The sequence below is a fragment of the Amborella trichopoda genome, chromosome 1 (assembly GCF_054954075.1).
Source record: "Amborella trichopoda isolate Santa Cruz 75 chromosome 1, AtrichopodaSantaCruz75HAP2 v2.0, whole genome shotgun sequence".
NCBI classification, from domain to species: domain Eukaryota; kingdom Viridiplantae; phylum Streptophyta; class Magnoliopsida; order Amborellales; family Amborellaceae; genus Amborella; species Amborella trichopoda.
Window position 1 is genome coordinate 48,309,194 of NC_142336.1, and position 18,220 is coordinate 48,327,413.

At 37.6% G+C, this 18,220-nt stretch overlaps 1 protein-coding gene and 1 long non-coding RNA gene across 3 annotated transcripts in view; both read left to right on the plus strand.

Annotated features, from left to right (window-relative positions):
• LOC18442362 (prolyl oligopeptidase family protein) overlaps positions 1–17,199 on the plus strand; it is a 32,560-nt gene extending 15,361 nt beyond the window's left edge. Inside the window, exons 3-6 of one of the 2 annotated variants that reach the window (XM_088869713.1) lie at positions 8,071–8,100; positions 8,195–9,310; positions 15,767–15,960; positions 16,649–17,199. In XM_088869713.1, coding sequence (XP_088725839.1) covers positions 8,071–8,100; positions 8,195–9,310; positions 15,767–15,960; positions 16,649–17,006 — 1,698 coding nt within the window. In that variant the 3' untranslated portion in view covers positions 17,007–17,199. The remainder of the gene's footprint in view (positions 1–8,070; positions 8,101–8,194; positions 9,311–15,766; positions 15,961–16,648) is intronic. The other variant, XM_088869717.1, reaches the window with a different exon arrangement.
• Positions 3,746–4,668, plus strand: LOC148783891 (uncharacterized). Its single transcript, XR_016057744.1, has 2 exons — positions 3,746–4,155; positions 4,389–4,668. It is a non-coding gene; the product is annotated as an uncharacterized LOC148783891 (long non-coding RNA).
• Positions 17,200–18,220: the final 1,021 nt, after the last annotated feature.

Consider the following 18,220-nt stretch of genomic DNA (forward strand, 5'->3'; position numbering starts at 1 on the left):
TCAAGCCTTCCCTCGCTTCTTCTCTCATATAAATTAGGGTTTAGGAAAGAGTTAACCCTAAGGGGTGGCACGCCCAAGCCTCATATACCCTAGCCTTAGGTCCTTGCCTCATGCTCTTGAGCTCTGGTCAAGGAAATCACATGTGATGCTCTCTAAGAGTTTTGCCTAGGCTTCCCTAATCGTGAGGTGTGTTCTTGAACCAAGATCCCGTGCGCCATTGGTGGAGGAGACCCGGTTTGGGGTGTACGAAGTCCTTGGGCATAACCTGAGGCAAGGTACGCGTTGTTTCATATTCTGTGCTTCTGTTGCTTCCATTTCTTTCTTATGTAATTTTCAGTTCTACATGATGAATGTGATTTTCTTGTAATGGCATGCAGTGAGTGGTCTTGGCTATTTCATCTAAGTCAAATTGTATTTTAGACACTTTTAAGTGATCCGGGTGGCAATACGTATAAAAGAGTAAAAAAATTTTAATCGGTATTGACTTTCCCGGTCACCTAGTCCACCTTTCAAAAGAATGCTCTAAATCACTAATATCAGACATATCAATCACTACACAGCTTGTGCACACCACAAAAACCTGCTGATCAACATAACCGGCTACTCGAAACTTGCTGATTAACACAACCAGCCACTTGAAACTTGTCGATTAAGAAAAGAACTTGCCGATTAACAAACCCAAACACTTGGAACTTGCTGATTAACCAAAGAACTTGCTGATTAATACAACCAATCACTTGAATTCACTCCCCACAGAGATTTAAGACTATCCATACAGGGGATCTCAATAAATTATGAGTTTGACATCTCAAAACATATTACAGGGTCCAACACAAATTTGAAACACCGAATCATCCCAACCAAATCTAGGGTTATCATACCTCTTTTTTAGATTTAGGATTTCTTACTATACGGTTGATGAGGACCCACATATAGTCAGATTGGATTATTAGGATTGTAAAAAAACATCCCAAGGTCTTCGCTTTGATACCAAGTTAAAAATACAACAAACAAGTAGATAGGTGATAAGAAGAGTGAGAGAGATTGAGATCTAGAAGGTGAGAGAGTTTAGGATATAGAGGAGTGGTAGAGGGGGAGATAGAGTCATGTGGAGGAGAGGAGAGAATGGCGAGAGAGGGGTCACAGTGGTGTCTAATTGACAAAACAACACCCCCCCATGCGACTGCCCCACTTTAAAGTTTAAATTTTTATATATTATTAACAAAATGTTCAAGTACAATATTGCTCTTACGAAAGGGAAAAAACAGCTGTCCTTATGAAAGGTGAAAAGACAGATATGACCCTAAGAACTTGAGTACAAGAGAAGATAAATATAAACTTGGTATTCACCCATATGCATCTATCGATGGTAAGTTGTTGGTTGTCCCAGGCCTCCTGGCCTCCCAGGTTTGTTTATTTATCATGTGAAAGTATTTATTAATTGGAGCATGAAGTGTGTGAGCGTGATTATGATTCAACCTATTTATTAATTGGAGCATGAAATATGTGAGTGTCATTACGATTCAACCTGATGATATTTTAATCATTGGATAAGATATCCTTGGTCCAAGTCTAAGTGATGCATTGACTTGTATATTTTCCTAACGTGACGAAAATGTCTTTGGTCCCATTTTCCAGATTTTAAGATTTTTTTAGTCTGTTTTGATGGAAATCATAGACAATGCGTGTAACATGGCACCTGCATGCACTTTAGGATTAACCTGAGAGGTTTGTAGGGCCCTAAGGCATACATTTGTACTTTTCAAATGGATGTCTTACCACTACACAAAATTCTAAAGACCCTTTTAGATACAACTGTAATCTGATATCTCGACTCTCAGTCACATGCAAAGAGTGGGAAGGCTGTGCAATCCATGTGCAGCGTGTAGAGATGATTTGAAACTGGTAGTTCATCCAAGCTGATGGTGTGGCTTTGCATTATTTGTGTGACAGGACATAACATAAACATACACAAATAATGCATCCTCATTTTCTTCTGGTAACAGATGCTGGAGATCCTGTATTATGGCAATGGACTTTCCATTCATGCCATGTTTCATCTTCTCTAGGAATGAAAGGTGGATGGGCACTGCTTGTCTATGGTTATAACATACACAATGTGTATGCTAGGTAATAATACATGCCAGTTGGATTTCATGCATCAATTACCCCTTAGGCAATAGTTTTGTTATGAAAAGTGCCCCTATTCTGTAACTAAGACTTTGCTCCAAACTGCACTCATTTTTTTTACAGATAATTTTGTTTTGAAATTGTTAAAACCTTTGTTATCTAAGTTTTGGACCTATGTGTCCTAATTCTATTTGTATGGGCAGTTTTGTCCATATCATATTTTATTTTAATAAAAAAAAAGGCTGAGAGGTGCGTGGGTATTTGTTAGACCTCACGGCACTCTCTCCTTGCTTGTCTTTCATATCTTTTCTTCTTCTTCTCTTCTCTTTTCTCTTGCTATATTCCCTGACATGGTATCCGAACATAATATGAACTGATCTTTTCATCGTCCCCTTGTTTTTGGAACCTTTTGTCTTTTAATCTTCCCCTTTTTTGGAACTCTTTCCTTTCCCCAAAAAAAAGAAATTGTGATCTCTTTCCCCTTTCTTTTTGTTTTTTGTTTTAATCATAAAACCCTAAGACTGTTCGATCTAGGATTGTTTGATCTAAACTCTAGCGCTGTTTCCTAGAGTCCTATGTGAAAAAGGCCATGTAGATCTGCAATTACTGTGGTGATGCTGCTGTGTGTATGATTTCTCTTCTGAGATCAAGATCTATAGAGAGATCGCGACCTAGTTTCAAGTTGCTGCCAGTCTATGCTGTTGTGGGTGTATTTCTCTTTCAAGATCAATGTCTACACTCTACAGAGAGATCATGACTAGTTTCAATGTTGGCAGCGTGGTGATGCTCATGTGTTCAATGCGGTGTTGCACTAATTTGTTGAAATGTGAAAATGTGACCAGATCTGAATTATAATCATCTCTCTCCTTTTAACATTGTGCTAGTCTTGAGTGATTGCAATTTCCTGACTGTGGTGTCCTTTTTCTCCATATTATATGCCCATGGATAAGGAAATTAAACCTAGAATCCTTAGTCTTCTTGAAACTGTATGAATACAAATCACCTCGGTAAAATTAAATGAGTCTAATTATGTTGTATGGGCTCAATTTGTCAAAGTATCTCTTGGTGCAAGGGAGAAATTGAAATATTTGATTGAGGAAAAGTTCAATAAATTTGGTTTTCGATATGAAGAATGGATGAGAGTGGATGAGAGAGAATTACATAATTGTAACCTGGTTGTAGTGTAGTATGGAACCCCAAATAAGTGCCAAAGTGATGTTTCTTGAAACAACTAAAGAAATTTGGGACACTTTGAAAGAAACATATACATCTAAAAGAATATCTCTTGGGTATATGAGCTGTTTGAGAATATTTTCACTTGCAATAGGGTAATAAGAGAGTCTGAGTGAGTATTATAGTACCCTTACGAGTCTGTGGAAAGAGCTGAATCTACATCAGCTTATACATGGTGATGTGGAATTACAGAAGAGGCTGTGTGAAGAATTTAGGGTCCCCGAAATTTTATTTGGCCTTCATCCTGAGTACCGTTATGTACATGGATAGATCTTGGCAAGCAGTGAACTCCCATCTAATATTTACTCATGCATTCAATGGGTAAATATATCTGCTTCTCCCTCTCCTTCTGATACTAGTAATGGATCGGCATTGACTACAGTTGTAGGGAGAGGTGATGGAGGCAGAGGTAGGGGACAGGGTCGTGACTCAGGAAGACGTAGAGGTGATGGTGGAAGGGGTGGAGGAACTCGCAAGTGTACACATTGTGGACATACAAATCATACACTTGATACGTGTTGGGAAAAGGTTGGTAAGCCTACTTGGGCAAACCGGGTTCCTTGCACATCTAAGAGTGATGACCTTTATCTGAATGGACTCAGTTACTGCCAACAACAGTCAAATTCTGCTGGTGATTCTGTTGTGCTCTCCAAGTTAAACAAATATAATCATCTATGGTTCCGTCTTCCTCTTCTACTGCCACCCTTGTCAATTCAGGTGCTTATGTGGTTCTAGCCTCTCAGAAACCTGCTCCATGGGTTATTGGCTCAACAGCCTCTGATCAAATTACTGGTGAGTCATTTGTTTCTATATCTTTAAATAAGTGTATTCCTAATTCCTTTGTTACCCTGGCTGCTGGATTGCCGTCCAGTGTGTCAAGTACCGTACAATTATGCCTAATTCCCTTTCTCTATCATTTGTATTATATGTTCCAAAAGTTCCCTTTCAATTTATTAACTGTGAGAAAATTAACCAAATCTCTTCATTGCTCTACAACCTTTTATCGTTCCCCGTGTTTCTTTTAGGATCTAAAGATGAAGAGGACGACTGTGGCGGGTATGAGTCAGGTGGCATGTGCTACTTGGATCATAACCTTATTGGTGCTGCACTTCACTCTGCTGATTCTCCTTATAGCATTGTCGATTGGGTCAGCCTTCTCTCAATAACTTGAAGTTGTTAGTCCCTTCTTCGGAATCTGTATCTGCTTTAGTGTGTGAAGCATGTAAGGAAAACATCATAGGGTGTCATTTTGTCCTAGAGCTAACAAACAGAGACTTGTTTCTTTTACTGTGTTTCATTTTGATGTATGGGGTCCAGCTAGAGTACATATTTTGTCTGGTCATAGGTATTTTGTAGCTTTTGTAGATGATTATTCACGATTGACATGGTTATACTTGATAAAAGAGAGATATGAGATTTTCTGAATTTTTAAATTGTTTCCCTAGGTGATTCTGAGTCAATTCAATAAAAATGTGTATATTTTATGTTAGGGTGTGGTTTCTATAAGGTCGCAACCTTAAACAATCCAATTAAGGCGCACCTTAAAATTTTATCATAAATGTAATTTTGTTGTAAAAAATTCTTAGTATTAACTTAAAATCTATTTTCACACCTAATAGGAAATTTTAAATTCCAAAAATGGTTAAAATCAAGTAGATCTATAAATATATGAAAATCTTGAAATTAGACGGTCTAGATAATGTGTTGCAAGATGCACTATTTCCGGGATTGAAAAACTTTTTTTTTTCATGTTCATAGATCTCGATGTCGAGATGATTGATTAGAGGGCTTTTTCAACATTAAAACAACATTTCTGATAGATTTTTGAGGTGTATCTGTGATTCTACATTTTAAGGTTGCATCCTTATATAAACTTTTCCCTTTATGTTATCTGATAATGCTAAAGAGTCTCTTTTTAGAGAATGTTAGACTTATTTTGTGCGCATACTCCTCAACAGAATAGGGTTGCTGAAAGAAAATAATAAACATTTACTTGAAGTAACTTGTTCTCTGCTCGTTAATATGCATGTTCTAAAGGGTTATTTAGGGAGATGCCTTACTGATTGCAGGCTATTTCATTAATTAGATGCCCTCTTCAGTCTTAAATAAAAAACATCACACTCAGTCCTCTTTCATGATGCTCCACTATTTGTTGTTCCTCCTTGAGTGTTTGGGTGTGTTTGCTTTGGTAATATGTTAGGTACCGGAAATGATAAGCTAGATCCCCAGGCTGTCAAAAATGTCTTTCTATGGTATTCATGCTACCAAAAAGTCTATCGTTGTTATCAAAAGAGATTCATGCTAGATACATATATTTTTTATCCTATTTCTAAAGAAGTCTCAAAAGTCCTCGCCTTCTATGTTTCCTCTTCCTGCTTTTGTTGATACTTCTTCTTCACCCCTTGAATCTAGTACACCTACACATCATAATGTTTCTCAGGAGCAACCATAAAGGTTTACACCAAAAGAAGAATGCAGGGTGGACATCCACCAACAACTCAGCCAACCTCTCAATCATCGTCTTGGTCTACTGATCCACTTCCTTCTTGTGATTATGATGTCTTCAGTAAAGGTATTAGGTCTTGTATTGAACATGCGATTGAACATTTTGATACCTTTACAAGTTTGTCTCCATCATATCAAAGCTTTAGCCATTTCATCTTATTTCTGTTCCTAAGATCTATCAGGAAGCACTTTCTCATACTGGGTGGAAGAGAGCAATGGAAGAGGAGATGGATGCCCTTCATTCAAATAGTACATGGGAGCTCATCAAATTACCCGCTGGAAAAAGGACTGTTGGGTGTTGATGGGTTTATGTAGTTATATATCAACTTGATGGCACTGTAAAAAGATTAGCCGTTGTGGGAATTTGATGTCAAAATACTGTCCTCCATGGTGATTTATAAGAAGAGGTATACATGGAGCAACTATCTACGTTTATTGCTCAGGACGAGTGGGATAAAACGTGAGGTAAAGAAAGCGATTTATGGTCTGAAACAATCCGAGTAAGTTTACGAAAGCCATTTATGGCCTGAAACAGTCCCCATGGGCATGGTTTTTAATGTTCAGTGAAATTATCATAGCATATGGTTTTCGGTAGTGATGCAGATCATTTATCGTTTATTTGGAAACATGATTCTAGAATATTTATTTTAGTTGTCTGTGTTGATGATATTGTTGTTATTGGCAATGATCAAGAAAGAATCAGTCATTTGAAGAGACATTTAAAATCATATGTTTAGATTAAGGATTTAGGCTAACTATGAGGTATTTTGTAGGAATTGAAGTAGCCAAATCAAAGCATGGCATTAGTTTGTCTCATAGAAAACATGTGACTGATTTGTTGACAGAAACTGGAATGTTGGGTGCTGGACTAGTGAATGCTTCTTATGGATACAAATACGAAATTATTGGTTGATCAAGGGCAGTTGTTTGAGGATCTAGGAATGTACAAAAGAATCAGTTTGTGTTGTGAGTCTATTTATGCATGCTCCTAGAATTTTCCTCAGATTTTGTTCGTAGAATTTTAAGGTATCTGAAGGTAGCCCTAGGTTGAGGTTTAATTTACTAGCTAAATAATCATATAGTCATTGAAGGTTACTTAGATGCTGATTGGGCAAGTTCACCATCTGACAGGCGGTCTGCCACAAGTTATTGTACTTGAGGGAAATTTGGTAACATGGAGAAGCAAGAAGCAAAATGTTGTCTCTTGATCAACGCAGATAGAACAATGGCTCATACTACATTTGAATTGATGTGGCTGAAAACAGCCATGTAGAAGATGGGGTTAATTGATGAACCTATGAAGATGTATTGCAATAATGCATCTGCCGCCTATCTAGCTAGTAATCTGGTGTTTCATGAAAAGGATCACTTCATATTGAAGTAGCTTGTCATTTTATCTGAGAGAAAGTTGCTGATAAGCGTCTACTCCATATGTAAAATCTAGGATCAGCAGGGAGATATTTTGACCAAAGGTCTTCGTTGTAATATATTCCAAACAATTTGTTCATGCTCGGCATGGGCAACATTTATGCTTCAGCTTGAGGGGGAGTATTAAAACCCTTTGTTATCTAAGTTTTGGACTGAAGTGTCCTAAGTCTATTTGTATGGGAAATTTTGCCCATATCATATTTTTAAATGAAATATAAGGCTGAGAAGTGCGTGGGTGTTTGTTAGACCTCACGGCACTCTCTCCTTTCACATCTCTCATCTCTCTTCTTCTCTATCTCTATGCTTTGGAAGAAAGGTTGAATGATGAAATTTTCAAAATTTTTAAGAGTTTTTGTTCTTAACAGAAGGAACAAATACAGTGGCAGCATTACTGGAAAACTTAAAAAGTATGAAAAGAAGAGTGGCTGGTTTGAAATCCTAACTCTGGTTCTGTCAATCATCTTCACTCTTCAAACTCCAAATGAGATTTGTCTTTCTCCTGGCCCTAATAGAAGGTCATGAAAGGGGAGTGCTCCAATCCTACTGCTCCAAGGAAACTTAAAAAGGATACATTTCCACACCACTATCTATTTGACAGTTTTATGTAAGGAGTAAGTACTTTGTTTTGGTATGGAAGGAGCAACAAGATTTGGAAATTTGTTGGGAGTTACTTATACGATGTCTATGATATTCATCAAATTAGATATCATCATGTAGGTATTTGATAATTCCGAAAATGCAATATGATTTGATGATCCTGTATGTATTTTGCAGGCTCATGGAATTGCGGAATATATTGCACAGGTGAGACTATTTCAGTGTTGTTTTTCGTAAACCATGATATGTTAGCATCTTTTCCTAGTGTTTGATTCTCGTGCTCTATTTTGGCATACTACAGGAGGAGATGGATCGAAAAACAGGATTCTGGTGGTCCCTTGATAGTAAATACATTGCATTCACTGAAGTTGATGCTACTGAAATTCCCATCTATAGAATCATGCATCAAGGCAAAAGCCATGTTGGCTCTGATGCTGAAGAAGATCATGCCTACCCATTTGCTGGAAAAGCAAATGTTAAAGTTCGCCTTGGCGTGGTTCCATCTTCAGGGGGTGAAATCACTTGGATGGACCTCCTCTGTGGAGGACTGGATGTTCCTTGTAACAGCGAGGAATATTTGGCTAGAGTATCATGGATGCCGGAAAACATTCTCATTGCTCAGGTTTTGAACAGACCTCATTCAAGGCTAAAGATTCTTAAGTTTGACATCCATTCAGGCAAAAGGGAAACACTCTTTGTTGAGGAGGCAGAGTCAGATACATGGATTAACTTACATGACTGCTTGACTCCTTTGCTAAAGGGTGTTGATAAGTTTACAGGGGGGTTTATTTGGGCCAGTGAGAAAACTGGCTTTAGACATCTTTATCTTCATGATAAGACTGGGACATGCATGGGACCTATCACAGAGGGAAACTGGATGGTTGAGCAAATAGCTGGCGTGAATGAAAATACAGGGGTTGTATATTTCACTGGAACCATGGATGGACCTTTGGAAACCAACTTATATTGTACGAAACTATACCCGGATTCAAGCCAACCTTTGCAGAGACCACAGAGATTGACATTTGGTCCAGGAAAACATGCAGTCATCCTAGATCATCTTATGCAGAGGTTTGTTGATGTTAATGACTCTTTGGAAACTCCACCTAGGGTCTCGCTTCATTCATTACCTGATGGAGCCTTATTAAGGATCCTATATGAGCAGTCTTCTGTTATCTCGCGATGCAAAAGACTTCAACTTGTGTCCCCTGAGATTGCAGAGATAAAGGCAAATGATGGAACAACTCTTTTCGGGGCTATATACAAGCCTGATGCCAAGAGATATGGACCGCCTCCATATAAAACCTTAATCAGTGTCTATGGAGGCCCTAGTGTTCAGTTCGTATGCAATTCATGGATCAATACAGTTGACATGAGAGCTCAGTATTTACGAAGCAAAGGCATCCTGGTCTGGAAGGTTAGTAGTTTCAGTAATGTGCAGTTTTGAGAAGATTCAAAAGTTTTTCGTTGAATTATCCTATGTTCCTAAGGGCACCATATGTGTCTATGTGATGTGCGCCAAATTATTACCTTGTGTTATTTCAATCATAATTGTTTGCCTATACAATAAATTTATACTTGTTGTTTTTGTGTAATTTAACAAGCGATTTGCAGCCTCTCTGAATGCTGTTGCTTCACTGTATTTGGGGATGGATGCTTATGAAGGACCAATACTTAGCAGACCAAATGTTTGCTCCAACTTTCTTTCTAAATTGGAGTTTAATCATGTAGCTATTAGTGCAACTGGTTTTCATGCATGCTTTACTACATCTTTTAATGTGATCCGTGGTCTTTGAGGACATTCTGACGAGAAGATACACTCATGTTCTCATCAATATTGCAAGTTTGAGAAAAGCATCATTTTATCTCGGGAAATTTATGAAAAAATACTATTTTATTATTGAAATTAAAAGTTAGTCCTCCATATTTTATTTTTTACATCAAGTCCCACTTTTTAAAAGTGTGTATTGTATTTTAATTTTTATATTCGTTTCTATAAGCCTGATTGAGCTCAAATTTGGCCAATTCTATTTAACTTATTATGTTTTTAATATTTTTTTAGTGTATTGTGGTGGGAAGTAATAATGCCCAAAATTTGTGCTTAATCAGATATATAAGAAAAAAAATAAAATTAAAATAAACATTCACTATAAAAAAGTGGGACTTAAGTATAGAATATAAAATACATAGGGCTATTTCTAAATTTGAAAGATAGAAACGGATTTCTCTATTAATTTCCCTTTGATCTATTATAGCCTCGAAAGCCCTTGAAAGTCATTACAATCACTGAATATTACTTTTAGATGCTATGTCCTAGTGTCCATTTTGCGGTTATACATTTGGATCACCTTGGGTTTGTGAACTAGCATGAGTAAAGATTGGAAGCTTTGGTGTGGGGATAGAATATGTAGATCTCCTTCACAAAGTTTTGGGTGCAATGTATTTGGGTGCAGGAATGGAATGTGGATCTCTTTGGGTCTATAGGGTTAAGGAAGTTTCCATTCTTAATGAGGTTGTAAATTGGGCTGGGGCAGAGAAATTGAATAATGACAGGTGGATATAAGGTCAGGTTCTCTCCTGTTCTGGATCGATAGTACAAGAAAAATGTGTAGAGATTGCAATACAGCGCACATCGGTTCTGTCCTGCCTGTTAGGATTGAGCAGATACAAGACCAAGAGGCCAAAAAACCCTAATCCATTTTGTATGCTGTGTATGTAGCTTCCCCCTTCCCTTGCCACCTCTCTATAGTAATTGATTTCTCCAATAGAAAGAAAAATACTTTATCGATTCCAATCATCAAATCTCTTTAACCCCACTTTTAAACCCTAGTATTTACTCTAGCACTTCTTTTCTTGCTTAGTATGTCTTGCTGGAGGAGCTATTCTACAAGGGCCTAATTTAAACTTAGATTGAGGTGTTAAGGAGGTTTTCTTGAAAGACTAGGAAATTCATGATCGCATTTATTGAATACTCCATGGCTTGTAATCATTTGAGGTGGGATCTCTTATGGAGGGCAAAATTATTCGTATTTTTTATTTTTATTCAATTTTAAAAGATGTATATTATTGTTTTAGTTTTAGGATTTATTTTTAGAATTTGTAGTTTTTTAGGAATTCTAGGGCTTTTATCATTTTCTTTGTTTATTTCATGGGTACTATTCACAAGTACTGTTTACGGGTACTGTTCGCAAGGGTAAAACTGTCATTACAAAATTTAAGTTTAAGTCAGAATATATAAGTCATTTTAATCAACGTATGCACATGTAGCGTCTTGAACATTGAATTATAATATATAAGAGGTGTGTGGGGCCTTGAGAGGGTCAATTCCATATGATTTTTAGAAATGGAAAGAGAGAAGCTTAGGCTTTTGGAACCCTAGCTTGGGGTTTGAAGAAGAAACCCGAGGTTTCTTCGACTTGTGCTTGTGTTTGGTTTGCTCCTTGCTATTTTTATTGTTTCCTTCAAATTCCCCTGCATTAAATTGGTATCAGAGCCCGCGATCTACACAGAAATCATTGTAGCAATGTATACGGAGTCACTATAGCACAGTACAGAGTTATTGTAGCAGTGTTTGGAGTTACAATAGCACTGCGTTTTTGGTGCCCTAGGTCAACAACAAAGAGGGGAAGTTACAATAAGTCTAGGTTTTGCTGATTTTGGCCAAAGTTTAGCCAAAACAACATAGATCTTGTTGATTTCAGCATTTTTGTCGATTATTTGTCTAGGGTTTATGATTTTGGCGAACCCATGGCAGTAAGAAGAGGCCGTAGAAGGGGGATTTTCGTAGATCTACTCTGTGATTGCATAGATGACATAATTAAGGAACTTGAAAGGCAAGTACAACAGCTATCTCAACAGTTCGTGAGCTACATTAATAGGCAAGACGGTGATCTCTTAGACAAAGAGGATCTCGAGTACAAGCTTTTTCACTTTTGCGCTTCGTGTGTTGAGCCGAATGATGAGGATAGTGACAGAAGACCTATATGTGGGAAACATCACTATAGGGTTTTTGATTTGAAGGATGAATTTTTTGTTTTGACATGGATTGTATGGAAAGTTAGCAAATTGTAGATTGGGATTCATCACCATTCTTCAATATATACTCAGATATACAACAAGATTTCTTAAGAGATCCGATCTATGATAAGGATCAAGATGATGATGAAGAGATTTTGAAAGAGGATGAAGAATATGGAGAGCAGGTAGAAGGAGGGCTGATCAAAATCATGACCTTTGAAGATCTCATTAAGATCGAAGATGTAGTGCATTCAAGAAATTCAGGATATTGGAATTAGAGTAGTGCAGTGGCAGCATCGTTGAACCAGAATTTGTAAAATGTGGCCCTGATTCCACAATATACGTATTAGGATCCATTTCTTGAGGAATTATTTTTAGCATGAATAATCAGTGAGCCAACAAAGAAGAAGAAGGTGGTTTTGACATTGAGTTCACCTTATCACACTTCAAAACTTGAGGACGAGTTTTCTCCAACCAGGAGAGAATGATGAATGGAAAAATTATTCTTATTTTTTATTTTTATTCAACTTTAAAAGATGTATATTATTGCTTTCGTTTTAGGATTTATTTTTAGGATTTTTAGTTTCTTAGGAATTCTAAGGTTTTTATCGTTTTTTTATTGATTTCATGAGTATAATTCACAAATACTATTCATGAGTACTGTTCACAAGGGTAAAACAATCATTACGAAAATTAACTTTAAGTTAAGGTATATAGGTTATTTTAATCATTGTATGGACCTATAACGTCTTGAACATTGAATTACAATATATAAGAGGTGTGTGGGGCCTTGAGAGGGTCAATTCCACATAATTTTTAGAGATTGAATGAGAGAACAGGCTTGGCTTTTGGAACCCTAGCTTGGGGTATGAAGAAGAGAACCTAGGTTTCTTCACCTTGTGCTTGTGTTCAGTTTGCTCCTTGCTGTTTTTACTATTTCCTTCAAATTCTCCCTACATCACTCCCACTCATGCTGAACATGAATGGAGCTTTTGGCCCTTTTGTATGGAGAAGTGGCAATATTGGGTGGCCTTATTTTGAGGGGAAAGATGAGGGAGTGGCTTGAAATAAATTGCCAACCCCTTGTGGTTGTCTTGCTTCCTTTTCTTGGCCTTGCCGGGAGGAAATAGAACAAGGGCTGGAGATTTTTAGAGAATACCATTCTCAATCTACAATCATTCTGATGTAGTGCTGCTTTTTCTTTCCCTTGTTGGTTCTGAGATGAGTGGGATAGAGATACTTAGCTGGCTCAAGATGCATTGTATAAATTAGCAGCTGAGGTGTTGGTGCTAACACAAGAAGTAATACCGAACTTTTCATTCCTTGTAAGGGAGGCTTTGTGATTGGACTTCAAATTTTGTTCTTTTAGTGGTCCACAAGGGAATCTGTTGTATGCGTAGTCTTATGAGAAGTAAAAATGAGCAGGTATACTTGGTCTCATAACATATACTATAGTTGTGGGAATGTTGGGGGTAAGGCCATGATCCCACCTTAGGAACTCGATCCCACGGTTCGTCTAAGGAATCTTAACGGGGAGCTGTGTTTAGAGAAGTAAGGATCTCGCTCCCTATAAAATGGGATCTTTCTACATGCTTGTAGGATCTCTCCAATGAGAGGAGCTATACTATCAATTGAGCTACTACTCCTCTCCTTAGTATTATTTATTTATGTCTTTATGTTATATTGTGGTGCATATTACATCATGTATACTAGAACAAAGGTATTAAAAAACTACAGTTTAATATCATAGTAAGCCAATTTATGATACTATTAAATCATATTATTGCTGTAAATGGGAGTACTATAACTGCTGCATTGGTAATAAGCTAAGGTGTATGATATTGGATCAATTGGGCATTGGTTCGATCCTAACTTTATCGTATACTATTAATTAATCTCATTTTATGTATAGCTATACTTAGATCTCCCAAGTCAAAACCTCAATCCCAGTGACATGGGATCTTGCTCCCAGGTGTCTTAGGATCTAGCTTCTTAACTTGTTGAATATACAGATGTTGATCCAAAAACCGATCCCGCTGCCGAATTCCCTCTCTCCTCCAACACCTATGACGTAAACCTTAATTTGGTGTTAGGTCTTTAGAAAGTATAAAACTAGATTAGAAACATGCAAGAATATGACATCAATTTTGTGTAGATATTTGCCATTGTAGCAAAACTGACCATGATTTATACAAGATCAACATTGCTAAGTGAGTCACTGACGTTTATCCCAGATGGTTGTGGAAAATGTTTTACTTCTTGAGAACCTGAATAAGGAGACACAAATGCAACCTCCATCAAGGACAATAGTGGAACATGAGTGTGTGGTGTTTTGCCTTCAGAAGAAGTTTTATGGACTCAGCTGATTCCTTGAGCGTGGTTCAGATGTTGAGAGAAGAAAATACATGTGCAAATTCCATCAAGGATAACAAGGGATCATAAGTGCATGTTGTTTTGCCTCAGAAGGCATTTATGGGTTTACTTTTTTGCTCGAGAGTGGTTCCAGATGTTGAGAGAAAAATTAATGCGTAGTAGTGTACTTTCAAAACTATAAACCATAATGATTCCAGATAGTATGGCTAACAGTCTGCTGTAATGACTTCTGAGATGCCGAGTCTTTTGACGTCTGGACAATATTTTGATGGTGTTGTACCTGGCATGTCATCCGAAACATCTGTAAAATGCAGAGCTTCAGATGAAAAACTTAGTATAGATGCGGCACTTCTTAGGTATCAAAATTTATTGGTTACCTTGAGGATGCTTCTCTCAGCTCAAATACACATAGGGCATCAGTGATAAGACATTTTGCACTGACAGTAAGAGGATAGATACCCTGCTTGTGTTGGGTGATTTAGTGGCCTATTGAATTGATATTGCCACACAGTGGGGAGCCTTACCTGGGACTGACATCTCATATGACATTTTATTTGTTCTTAGATATTTGTTTGTTGGATTATTTGCTTTCTTCGGATGACACCAGGAAAGGGCTTTATGCTCTTACTCTAGATAGAAGGGATTGGTTATAATCTTCTCAAGTTTGGACATAGTTCAGTTTGGCGGAGGAAGAGAATCACTTTGGTGCTTTAGCCTTTTGGTAATTTGTAATTAACTAAGTAATTAAAAAAGGAAGCCTTTTATAAAAGAAAAAATTGTCGGGATGAGAAACCAAAAAGCGATTCAGAAAAGCATTACACATTTTGAAAGTGGAGTTATGTTTTTACATAAAATTAAATTAAATTAAGTCATTTGCATAAATGACTTATCTATCATAAAAGAACAAAAACTAACATTTTTGTGTGTATCAAATCAAGGAAAAATGAATGAGAGGTTGTAAGGTGTATTAACTTGAACTTACCCAAAAAACAAAGGTGTATTAACTTGATCAAGTGTTAATACTTTGGGGGCATATTCTGTCACAATGATGGTATGATTTTCTTGATGAGTATTTAGAAACTATTATTAGCTGCATTTTGGAAGTGTAAAGCTCTCTCTCTCTCTCTCTCTCTCTCTCTATATATATATATATATATATATATATATATATATATATATATATATATATATATATATATATGTCTATGTTCATACACAAACAAGCATGTTTAATTACTTCTCTCATTGACAGCTCATAGGAGAGTGTAATCCCCTGTTGAACTTTTTCAGTTTCTCATTATTGTCCAATTGTTTAATAATTAATACTGTTCACACAGTACCCTGAGAAATCGTCAAGTATGATTAGACTATATAGATGAATTGGGTTAGACATGTATTTATGCCTTTTCCTATATCAACTGAATACCTACTTTTCCAAAAATAATCATTCATTTACTTACTCTTATTTCCTCCCATGTTTCAGCTTGATAACCGGGGGTCAGCACGTCGTGGTCTCAAATTTGAAGGGTTGCTAAAGTACAACTTTGGGCGTATCGATGCTGAGGACCAACAGACTGGTGCAGAGTGGCTTGTAAAGCAGGGCCTTGCGAAGCCTGGCAGGCTTGGCCTATATGGCTGGAGCTATGGAGGCTATCTCTCCGCCATGTCTCTAGCCAGGTGCTCCTTCCTTTTCGTTCCCTTATTGTTTGGGCTATGGCGGTTACCTCTCAATGCTCAATGCTCAGTAGTGACTATGCATGCTCTTATTTTATTTTTTATGCTCTCTTCTAACTGGTCCTGTTCTTTTGAGCGATGGAGCAACCTCCCAGCAAGAAGTGTTCTTCTTATCTCCTTTTCTTTTCTCTAATTAGCCTTTTTTGAGCTATAGGAAATTATCTTTCATCAGTGACCCTTGCCTATTGTTGTTCCTATTTATTTCTCCTTTACTTGGCCCTTTTGGGTCTTGGAGGCAATCTCTTACCACCCATCACTCTGGCCTGTTTCGTAAGCTACCACTTACACGTGATATTTTCCTGGTTCTCTTCCTCTAGCTTTAGAGCTCTCTACGTTTTTATCTTCAGCACCAATGAACCAACATATTTCTTTATGCCATAATACAATGGAGTAGCATCCACCATCCATTCCTAACAATAGGCGGTGGAGATTGCCCATATCTGGATGAATTTCCCCATGGGCCCCACCATGTTAATATCCAACCAACCATAATCAGGAACAGACAGTGAATACCCCTTTGGAGTATTTTATACCATGCTTCATTGAATTATGCTATACTTTCCTTTTTGTTTTTCTGTGGGCAACTCAAAATTCAAAGCTCTGACATCAGTGTTGTGGACCCTGACCCTAGGTTCCCGGACACATTCAGCTGTGCAATATCGGGAGCGCCCGTCACAGCTTGGGATGGTTATGACACATTTTACACAGAGAAATATATGGGTTTTCCCACTACGAATGTGGCTGGTTATGAGTACAGTTCTATCATGCACCATGTCCATAGAATAAAGGGTAAATTGTTATTGGTGCATGGAATGATTGATGAGAACGTGCATTTTAGGCACACTGCAAGGCTTGTTAATGCCTTCATAGCTGCTGGTAAGCCTTATGAATTACTGGTTTTTCCTGATGAGAGACACATGCCTAGAAAGCAAAGGGACAGGGTGTACATGGAGGAGAGAATATCTGAGTTTATAGAGAGGAACTTGTGAGAGAATCCATTACTGGTGAATTTTTTGTTGATGTTGTTGATCAGCGTTTTAAAACTCGGTCGAGGCAACTCGGACTCGACCGAGTAACTCGGTCATGAACCGAGGTGAGTTTTGGGTGAGTTAGTTATACACATTATTTTTAAACGTTAAGTATAATATCTCCGCTACACTTTGGCTGAGTCGATTTTTGAAACATTGTTGTTTCAACAAAATTGGTTTTTCCTTTGTCAGCAAAAGGAGTTTTTCCTTTGTCAGCTTAAGAACGAGTGATTTGTCTCTTTAACACAAAACATACGCGCAGACGTTCACAAACACAAACCTATTAGTTTGCGACAACGACGGGCCTCTCTTTTCTGTAATGCATGCGCAAGATACAACATGCACAATAATACACATTGACGACATCCAAGGTTAGGGGTTGCAATTGGGCCCAGGACCCAACCCGGGACCTGCTAGGTATACCCTACACAGGTCTAGGTATGGGTTTAAAATTTGGACCCGGTGGATCGGGTCTGGGTCTAAAACCTAGACCTGAACACCATTCGGGTCAGGGTCCAGGTGCGGTTGAACTGGATTCGTATTCGTAAACGGTTGGAGATAAAATATTTCAAGCTCTATTTTTGTGGGTGTATTAATGATCTTATACAATAAGAACTTATAGACATCTTTAGTTATTAAATGACAAATCAAACGGTTTGAAATCTAATAGCAGGTGATTGTAACATTCTTGTCAATAATGCGAATATATTATGGTAAAAAAAGGGTAAAAAAAAAAAAAAAAACTCATAGTGAGCATAGCAATGAATTTGATTAGACTTAGGACCCAACAAGATAGACCTCGGACCTGACCGGTACAGGTATGGGTCCAACTTTTGGACCGACCCGACCCATACTTAACGGTTGCCACCCTTAATCCAAGGCACTCTCTCTATGTACTTATGCTTATCGTGAAAAAGTTAACCCTTACAAGATTCTTTCCATCCTTTTATTGAAGTAGCAGATTTGCACGTGGGGTGTAATTGGTGTGCCCTCTGGAATATGAGGCATTTCTAATTCCTACAAATTGGAGATAATCATTCTACCTTTATTTCTCTCCTTTTCTCTTTGCATAAGATTCTTTTCCCTTTGGTCCCCAACAAGTGTATGGGTGCCCCAATACGAGGCCAAAAAGGAGAGTACATTTTTTAGGCCAAAGGAAAAGTAACATAGATCAC